We start from the raw sequence: 10,159 nt of genomic DNA on the forward strand, positions 1-10,159 counted from the left end.
ATCTCTAAATTATAATGAGTCAATGAGGCAAATTTATGAAAATTTGTAGATGATCTGTAGATGAATGTATTTAAATTCCAATAATTAGAACAAATAAAGCACTCTCAAAATATTGCCCTAAGATTTACTCATTCATTCACTCACTCACTCACTCACTCACTCACTCTCTCTCTCTTACACACACACACACACATACACACACTCTCTCACATTTTAACAATTTATTTAATTCTATAATTTAATTTACAGGGACATAAATATTATAGATGCAGTTAAATACATGTACAAAATCATGGACCAATGGCATGCAACAGGTCTTCACAATATTAAGCATATCACTCAGTTGTTATGGGTATAAATAACAGCGTCTCTGCCATATATGACGACTGCCTATGATAGAGGACAAAGCACAGTACTTTGCTAGACGTTTAGCCCAAGTTGTTGAAGCCCTCTTACAACCAGCCTGTGTGTGTGTCCTGAGCTACCAAATATGAAAACAAGTAATCGGCCTCTATAACCTGTCTCTGAAATGGTATTTAGGAGTGGTTGATATTTAATGACTTTAGTCATGAAAGCTTCCTCCATACTAGAGTCAAAGGTGCATGCAACCTCCAAAACAAACATCTCTCTACACTCCTCATTAATCACAGCAACATCTGGTGTATTAGCAGACAGGCATGAAAAGATTTCAGAGTTACTACTACAATACTGAAACATAGATGATTTTACACAAGAATGTTTGTATATTCTTACTAAAGGCGGTAAATGGTTTGATGTGTCTTTTACTATCAGATCCACTATTCTGTCGTGGCGTGCTATGTACATTCCCTTGTAAGCATGGCAGCCGTTCAGGATATGTGGCAATGTTTCAGTGATCTGTTCTGTAGTGTGATGCAGACAGTTTCTTACTAAAGGTGGTAAATGGTTTGATATGTCTTTCACCATCAGGTCCACTATTCTGTCGTGGCGTGCTGTGTACATTCCCTTGTAAGCACGGCAGCCGTTGAGGATATGTGGCAATGTTTCAGTGATCTGTTCTGTAGTGTGATGCAGACAGTGAGGAACCTGAGTTGTAGGAAACCAGATAGAAAGGTTGAGTCTAGTAGGAAGAACTTGCAATCTGGCTTGTACTGTGAAAATGGCAATGGCACACACACACACACACATATACATATATTTACATTTAGTCATTTAGCAGACGCTTTTATCCAAAGCAACTTACAAATGAGGACAATAAAAGCAATATTTAATCAAGACTTTAGTCATGAAAGCTTCCTCCATACTAGAGTCAAAGGTGCATGCAACCTCCAAAACAAACATCTCTCTACACTCCTCATTAATCACAGCAACATCTGGTGTATTAGCAGACAGGCATGAAAAGATTTCAGAGTTCCTACTACAATACTGAAACATAGATGATTTTATACAGGAATGTTTGTATATTCTTACTAAAGGTGGTAAATGGTTTGATATGTCTTTCACCATCAGGTCCACTATTCTGTCACACACTCTCTCTCTCTCTCACACACACACACTCTGTTTCTCTGCACAGACATAAAACTGGCTGAGTTTCTGTTCATGTCATCCGCAGCACATGAAATACGGCCCTATTATTTACGGTTAATGAGAGTGTTTCCCAGCATCCTAAACACAATAAAGCACAGCAGATTTATACAGCATTAAACAGGGTTCAGACACACAATGAAGCTCTTCAGGAGAAATGTGCTCAGGAGCCGGTCAGAACTTCCCAAGGTGCTTTGCAGAAACAGCATATAACTCTTCAGCGGGTCAGGAACAGGCACGCTGACCTTCAGCAACTACAACTACCAGCAAAACTCAACCAAACACGAGAGCGCACCACACATTGAGACAGGAGCTACGTTTATTTCATCCGCAGGCATTTATAACCCGCTTACACTTGACCTGATTTCAAGAAGCTTCACGTACATCAACATCAGCGTGAAGAAACTAGAAAAGCACATGAAGGTGTCTATGGATGTAACATTTCTCTGAAATACTGCCAGTCACAAGCTTCACTCACTCAGTGCACTAGACGCCCACAGACTGTTATCTTACAATGACAAATTTACACATGATGCATTAAGAAGGTAAGCGTGTTCAGAAGCACAGGACTCACACATCTTGAGACGCTGATTTCTGCACCTATTACATTAAAGATGGCAATTACAACATGTGTGGTTGTTTAATTTTTCCAAGCAGCATTTTGGCATTCACCTGCACCAGCGAGTGGCCTACAACCTGCCGCCATCTTGCACACTCATACACACACACACACACACACTCTCTCTTTCTCACACACACACACATATAGAGAGAGAGAGCTGGGTAGTAACGGATTACATGTAATCTGGATTACATAATCAGATTCCAAAAATTAATTACTTGTAATTGGATTAAATTACATTTTAAAATGCTTGTAAGCAAACTACAGTTACTTTTTATTGATTACATATTATTCACACAATAGTAATATTTTATTCACAATTTATTGATTGAAATTCCACTTTTTCATCTTTTAAATGTTCCTTTCTAAAATCGCCTACCACTTATATACAGTCAGAAAGTCTTGCAGTTTTGTGGACATTCACACAGAGATCAGTAACTTACACTTGACCTGATTTCAAGAAGCTTCACGTACATCAACATCAGCGTGAAGAAACTAGAAAAGCACATGAAGGTGTCTATGGATGTAACATTTCTCTGAAATACTGCCAGTCACAAGCTTCACTCACTCAGTGCACTAGACGCCCACAGACTGTTATCTTACAATGACAAATTTACACATGATGCATTAAGAAGGTAAGCGTGTTCAGAAGCACAGGACTCACACATCTTGAGACGCTGATTATGTGCATCTACAGGCACGTCTCAGATGTTTGTGGCACTAGTGTTGTTTTGACACGGGTCAATATCAGACACTTCAATCATCTCGTAAACATTGATAAAAGAACCTCAGAAACTGGCAGCGTCGAGTCTTTCACACACAAATGTTAACTTCTTCTTCTGGTAAATGCAGTTATGGTCAAAATTTTACATACACTTTACAGTTTCTCCAAAAGGTTTTCTTAATGCATGGTGTTTCCTTCTGGAGCATCAGCGAGTGTTTGAAGCTTCTGTAATAGTTGTGTTTGAGTCCCTCAGTTGTCCTCAGTGTGAAAAGATGGATCTCAAAATCATGCCGTCATTGCTGGAAAGGGTTCAAATACACAAAAGATGCTGGAAAAGCAAAGAATTAGTGGGAGCTGAGGGGTTTTTCTGAAGAACAGCAGGAACTGTTCAGGACCAATGCAGGACTCATGAACAACTATCACTAAACTAAAAAACATTCAGGTAACAACAGTGTTAAAAATCAAGCGCATGTAAAATTTTGAATGGGGTCATTTTTATAAATTCAACTATTATTTTCTCGTGGACTATATGTGAACGTCTTTTATGTGAAATATCTTAGATCAGTACTAAATAAAAAATAACATGCATTTTGTATGATCCCTCATGTTTTGGTAAAATAATTAACATTTTGCAGATTCTGAAAGGTGCATGTAATCTTCTGACCTCAACTGTACATTCATCACGTCAATGACAGAGTCTGCTGACTTTAAAGTTCATCTTCATTTGAAAGCTTTGGTCCAGTTAAACATTTTCCCACAGTGCATTTGTGATCAAATATTCCTCTTTGTGGCACATGCGAATCTGTTAAACATCTTTATTAAGCATCATCCTGCAGCTCAGACAGCAGATCAAGCTAGTAACGTCGAGGTCATGGGTTCAATTCCCAGAGAGACTGCAGTGTAAGTCTGCCGAATGCATAAATGTTAATCTTCACATACTTGTTTTCCTTCCACTTCGCATTTCTGTACAATAACATGCAAGCAAATGAATCACTTGATGCCTTTATGTTTCATGTCCACGTGTTGTTATATTATTAAAAACTGAATTCATACAAAGTAAATTGTGGCAGAACGGTCCATGATAACATGTGACATAAGTAGAGCCTAAATTTAATATTAAAAGACTTCAGAGCCGTTTGAAATCATTAAGAGACTCATCTAAACATACATGACAGTCCGTAAAAACACATACACACATTTAAATCCACATAAGCAGAAAGTTCTTGTGAAAACTACGAGTTTTAAAAGTAAAAAAAAAGGAAAATTATTTTTAACACTGTTCAAGTAAGTCATCCAGTCGTCGTACTAAAAGGTGCACATTAAATCAGGGAAACTCGACAGCGTATCAAGTACAAAAACATGTTTACAAAGGTACAACTAGCTCAGAGTGGTGTGTCGAAGACTTTCTCTGAAGATCGCTCCACATCTTCAGCTGGCGAGAGCGAGGGCTTCAGCTTCCCCGGCGTTCTGGAAATGGGAAGAAAGTCACTGTCTTGGCTTAACTTGCCTTTACAAGCAGCAGAGTCCTGCACGAACTCTTGGATTTCCGCTGGGAGCCTCCGAAACTTGTCCTGATACTCCTGGTCCAGCTCGCTCTGAAGCTGCGGAAGAAAGCGGTACAAAATCAGACGAGGAACTCATCGGAACAGAAGCCTCCAGATCAGAGCATCTCAACCGTTTTTTCTTCGCTGATTCGTGTTTAATGGCGTGTTTTCTTTGATCTCTTGTTGTTTGTCTTTCCATCTGTTGCTATCGTAGCAGGGAAAAACAAAGCTATATTTCTGGGTCGTGATCCAGCAGTTGGGAAGCTCTGATCTGGAGCGTAATCACAAAGCAGATGTGAAGCCACAGCGACGTCATGTGAGAGAATACAGCGCTGTAACATGAATAAGCACACGGATTAAAAGACAAAATAAAGCCGCACCATGTTAGAATGAGTCAGGCCGACCGCAGGAGAGTAAAACCACAGCCTGAGGTTAAAGGTTCAGATTTGAGACGATCTCAGAAGATCACTTCAGTGTTGAAAAGCCAATGCGACACGGTCTCATCTCATCTGCCAGCTCTGGGAGAGACCAGAACCCTGCTTTTCTCCAGGCACAGACTTCCCTAGTGATTAAAGATGTCAGAATTGTATTCATTCTGACCCAATAATTGCTTTACTGCTTATTTGACTGGTTAACTACCCCGCTCACTCCCCTGGGAACGGTGTAATTAAAGAAAGATGAATCGTGTCAAAGACTGTGATTTCGAAACATTCACACTCGCTCGTGATCTGAGAGCGCCTCTGATCTCTGCTTGCGCTGGTTAACCCTCAGAACAGGGTTAGTACTTGCATGCACTGCTTCGAGCTGGTTATGTCAGGAAGGCACAAGGGAAGCCTTATGTACAGTTCTTTACCAGCACAAAAAACAAAAACTAACATCATTTTTCCTGAGTGCTACACTTGCACATCCCAATTCCTCAAACCGGTTTAGCATCGTCACCACATGCCCGTCATCTCAAAGGTCACCTTCTAGAAAATCATATCTTCAGTCGGCTGACAGCAACAGATGGATCCCGCACAAAGCCCGACCTACTTCGGGGAAGGACATCTGCTGTCCCCTGCTGGACAAGACACAAAGCCATAAAGCCGAGATGCCCGACTGTGTTTGACGCTAAGCTGCGACTCCTGTCAACCGTTCCCACCTCAGACGAGCCACGTCTTTATCACCTGGGTCAGTAATTAAAGGTTACGAGGGAGTCGTCAAGGCTTCAGCTACACACGGTTACTGTACGAGCCACAGTCAAGAAGAGTAACGATTCAGGCCACTTCGACCGCTCACCTGATCGTGACTTACACACACTGACAAATCCACCGTCCCTTCAAGCAGCAGAGCTGAGAAACACCTCAAAACCCTGAAGTCAGCGGGCCGCCCCGGATTCACTGACCTAAAGAGACCTGCCGATGAAAGCACAGCCCATTCTAGTTTTTGTTCCCTCCCGACTCACAGTTAAAAATGTCTTTCCTCAAAAGACTCGTCATCTGTCAACAAACCACGCTCACGTCCAATTCCACCGCGCTCTTAAAGCACTCTGGGAGGAGAACGACCTTCTTCAACAGCTGTCCTAATTCTGGTCCGCATCGAGGGACGCCAAGCTGCTGAAATCTAGATTGGGCAGAGATTGAATTACTTTAGCTGAACGTTCCCGTTTCACACTCGTCATGTAATCACCCGCACGCTCACAAACGCTCACTAACAGACTGATTTTATGACTCCATCAGCATCTAATGCATGACATTAATTATTAATCATCATTTCCGTGCTGAACAATCACTCGGCGTCTTTCCTCTGCGAGAGCAGGTTATTTCCAGCCGGATCACGGTTTGTTTGTGCTCCTCGGGTCTTTATCGAGTGACAGTGCTTCCCTGGCGAGGATCAGGAGGGTCGTGTGAATTATTAATGAAGAGCGGCTCACATCAAACATGGGATGAGCGCGGTCACAGCGAGAGCGAGGGCTGGAGCGACTGAGGCGTGTTTCCAGCGGGAGCCCAGCCGAACGCAGCCTCCATCTGCTCCGTGTGTCTCACAGACGTCTCCATCGGTCTCTCGCTCGCCGTCTACTGCAGTGCTGCACTTCAGAATCAGAATCAGAATCAGAATGAGCTTTATTGCCAGGTATGTTTACACATACGAGAAATTTGTTTTCGTGACAGAAGCTTCCACAGTGTAACAGAATGACAGTGACAGAATAAAAAAACAGATAATAAAAAAAAAAAAAAAATAGAACAAGTAAAATAAGGAATAAAAAAAATATACAAATCGACAAAATATAGCATGCTTTTTTGGACAATACTATGACTGCAATACCACAGTATTTTTTAACACTACAATGCCGATAATAGTTCTCTCAGAAATGAAAACATTTTACTGTCCCTCATGTCTTCTCAAAATCAAGCTCAGTTATTTTTGTGCTTTGGAAGACTGAAGGAGAAATTAAGATTCATAGTTCAGTGTCCAAAATGGTCAAAAAACACTGTAAAAATACGGTCATATGCTGAATAGATGAGCAAACTCCTTTCAATACCACGACACATGAACAGAGTCAACAAAGAGCATCACGGTATAAATATGTTCATGTTTGGCTGAGTGAGGAGAGCAACACCTGCTCTGGTTATTATGGGGTTAAGAGCGGTATGAGTGTTGCCATGGCGATGGCACAGCGCTCCTGTTTGTGAAGTCATACGACCGTCGCGGCCTGCAGCTTCATTCAACATCAACACGCTTTCAGAGGTGGCGTCTGCCACCCTGCAACAAAACATCACAAGACCAGAAGTGTAAAAACACCCCAGAAACAGCACAGCTCATCCAGAGGCTAAGCGTTAGCATGCATAACACTGAGCACGGCCTGACGACGAGCTGCCAACGTTCCCTCATCGCGCTCACCTCGCTGGGAAGTTCATGAAACAAACACCAAAGTGAACCTGAAAGTCAGATCTAATCAGCCTGAGACACGCTGCGCACGTGGATCCCGCCGGCTGATCTTATTGGAGAGCTAGCAGGGCGCTAACACGCGCACGCTGAGGTGTGACAGCAGCTATATACGTATACAGGCTGCTGCTGGCAGAGTAGCTATAGCTGTTAGTTTGCAGGAGAAATCTCTCAACGCTTTCATCAGCTGAGAGCAGAGAGGGTTCTTCAGGTCTCTGAAGACCCGGGATGCTTATAGCTGTCCATTAGTGCCTGATCCAAGCATAAAAATAGGTCAGGCCTCTCTCTCTCGCTCATGTTCTCACAGAGGGCAGGATTTCAGCTTCGTCCTGGTTACTTTATCTTCAAACCGCGTCCTGATCCAAACACAAGCACAGATGAGACTCCGCTGACCTGCTTCTGACGCACTGTGAAGTTTGCTCACCAAACTAACTGTGACACGGCTGAGAACGAGGTGTTCCTGACACACAGATTACAGAATAACTCCTGATGGGAAGCAAAGCCCAGACGGACTGATGCTGCATAATTTATCAGTCTATAGTGAAGCACCGACTCTCATCTGAAGTGTTGTGACGTGTTTAACTGCACTATGACGCCCTCTAGTGACGCTGAGCTGAACTGAGGCTCCAAACACATCATTTACAAAGAGAAAAACAGCAACAACACACCTGCTTCTTCAATACTCAACGCCAGCGAGCACTGGCTGGAACTGAGGATACATTCTCGATGTTTAATTCATCAACAGCCTGACAATGAAGGGAAGTAGTTCATGTTCTCTGACCAGATTAAAGTTTCTATGTGCAAAAAGTGCTTTTCTCTTACAGTGATATAGTTCGCCAAAAAAATAAAAAATCATCGTTCTGTCATCATTTACTCGTTCAAATCTGTATAACTTTCTTCTCTGAAATGTAAAAGAAATATTTTGAGAAATTTTTTTTTGGTCCACATAATGAAAATCAGTGGCGTCTGATGTTGTTTGGTTCTTCCATCATTCCTCAAAATAACTGTTTGTGTTACACTGAAGAGTCATACAGGTTTGGAGAGCAAATATGGTCATTTTTTTGGGATGGACTATCCGTGTAACAAACCGCAAAAATGAAACAAACCCGGACATACAGTGTACATACTGCATATCACCTCAACAAGGCGCAAACACACACACACACACACACACACACACACACACACACATTCAAGACTAAAGATGGTACAGCGTAAGCAATCATTTTAACAATATTCCACCCCAACTAACCCTAATCCTAACAACTCATCCCAGTGCAGCTAGTCTCTTTGTTCACTTGTTTTCTGTGAAAACACTCTATAAAGCAAGCGAAGGCACAGTCAGAACCCAGAGCCACATTAAAACCAGACACAGTTCTTCAGTGAGTCTCCCTCCATTTACAACATTCATCTGAAGAATCAACAGCAACAAAGCCTGCAGACCGCTGCTCCTCCATCTGTGGCTTCAGTAACGTTGTATAATGACGTTACACAACACACGTCACTGACCAACAGATAAACACACAGCTGTAACCGTGTTACACATCTCAGCTGGTCATGACAGCATGTGGCGTTTCAGAGCGTGACTCTAGTCTCACCGTCCTGAAATCTTTCTGTTTGTCATATTCATTAGTTTTATTTAGGAATCAATACCACTGGCTCATTCTGAGTGTGCAGAGGCCAGTCAGCATCCGCTGGAGCGATTCAGTCGACATCACCAACAGAAAACTAGCAAACACACTGACGATCAAAGCAGTTCAGTGGCAGCCGGTGCTGCAGTATTTCTGCTGAAACACAGACCACGCGTGATGATGAACCACACACACACACTCACAGATATACACACACACACACACACACACACACACACACGTCAGTAAAGCTGGTTATTAGAAGATGGTTGGATGAGGTTGTTATGATCCAGAGTTTGGGTTTTGGTTAATTTGAGCGGCTCAGGAAACACAACCATTAACCTGAATGTCAGATGAATATCTGTGATGAACTGAATGCTGGGATGCAGAACTGCTTACCTTCCACTTCCTGTGATCCGTCCTCCTAAAATAACAGTGACAGTGAGGAGACACGAACGCACTGCAGGTATATGTGTGTGTGTGAGTGTGCGTGTAAGTGTGTGTGTGTATGTATGTGTGTGTATCTGTGTGTGTGTGTGTATCTGTGTGTGTGTGTGTTTGTGTGTGAGTGCGTGTGTGCACGTGTGTTTGTGAGTGTGTGTGTGTGTGTGTGTGTGTGAGGTGAGTGAGAGGGAGTGTGTGTGTGTGAGTGAGTGAGTGAGTGAGTGTGTGTGTGTGTGTTGTGTGTGTGTGAGTGAGTGAGTGAGTGAGTGAGTGAGTGAGTGAGTGAGTGATTGAGTGGATTGAGTGTTTATGGAATACACGTGTTGGTTCGCAGCGAGTTCACAGTTTTAACGTACAAGTTTGCTTTAATTTATTTTCAAGATCTGAGGTAAAATATCTATTGTTGCTTTCACTATGGCTATAAAGATAACGCAAAATAATATTCAAACTCACATTAGACACTTTTAACATTGAATAAAGCACATAATCATTACTTGAGATTATCACTGTCATATTTTGTATGTTGTTCCTGCCGCGACGTTACAGAAAATAAAAACCATTCCTAAAATACAATCCCATGTCGCTTATTGTCACGTGTCGCTGTCGCGGGTGGTTAGGACAAAAACTACAAGGAAAAGATACTTTTTATCGCGTCGTGTCTGGTTGGGACACACGGTGTTAACAGTTTGATCCCCCCCAAAAAAAT

The 10,159-nt window shown here is 42.2% G+C and overlaps 1 protein-coding gene across 1 annotated transcript in view; it reads right to left on the bottom strand.

Moving 5' to 3' along the window:
- Positions 1-3,498: 3,498 nt before the first annotated feature.
- plcb1l (phospholipase C beta 1-like) overlaps positions 3,499-10,159 on the bottom strand; it is a 90,263-nt gene continuing 83,602 nt past the window's right edge. The window contains exon 31 of the mRNA XM_016448824.1: positions 3,499-4,510. Within this exon, the coding sequence (XP_016304310.1) occupies positions 4,292-4,510 (219 nt within the window). The 3' untranslated portion in view covers positions 3,499-4,291. The remainder of the gene's footprint in view (positions 4,511-10,159) is intronic.

The sequence above is a fragment of the Sinocyclocheilus anshuiensis genome, unplaced genomic scaffold (assembly GCF_001515605.1).
Source record: "Sinocyclocheilus anshuiensis isolate Anshui unplaced genomic scaffold, SAMN03320099.WGS_v1.1 scaffold519, whole genome shotgun sequence".
Lineage (NCBI taxonomy): Eukaryota > Metazoa > Chordata > Actinopteri > Cypriniformes > Cyprinidae > Sinocyclocheilus > Sinocyclocheilus anshuiensis.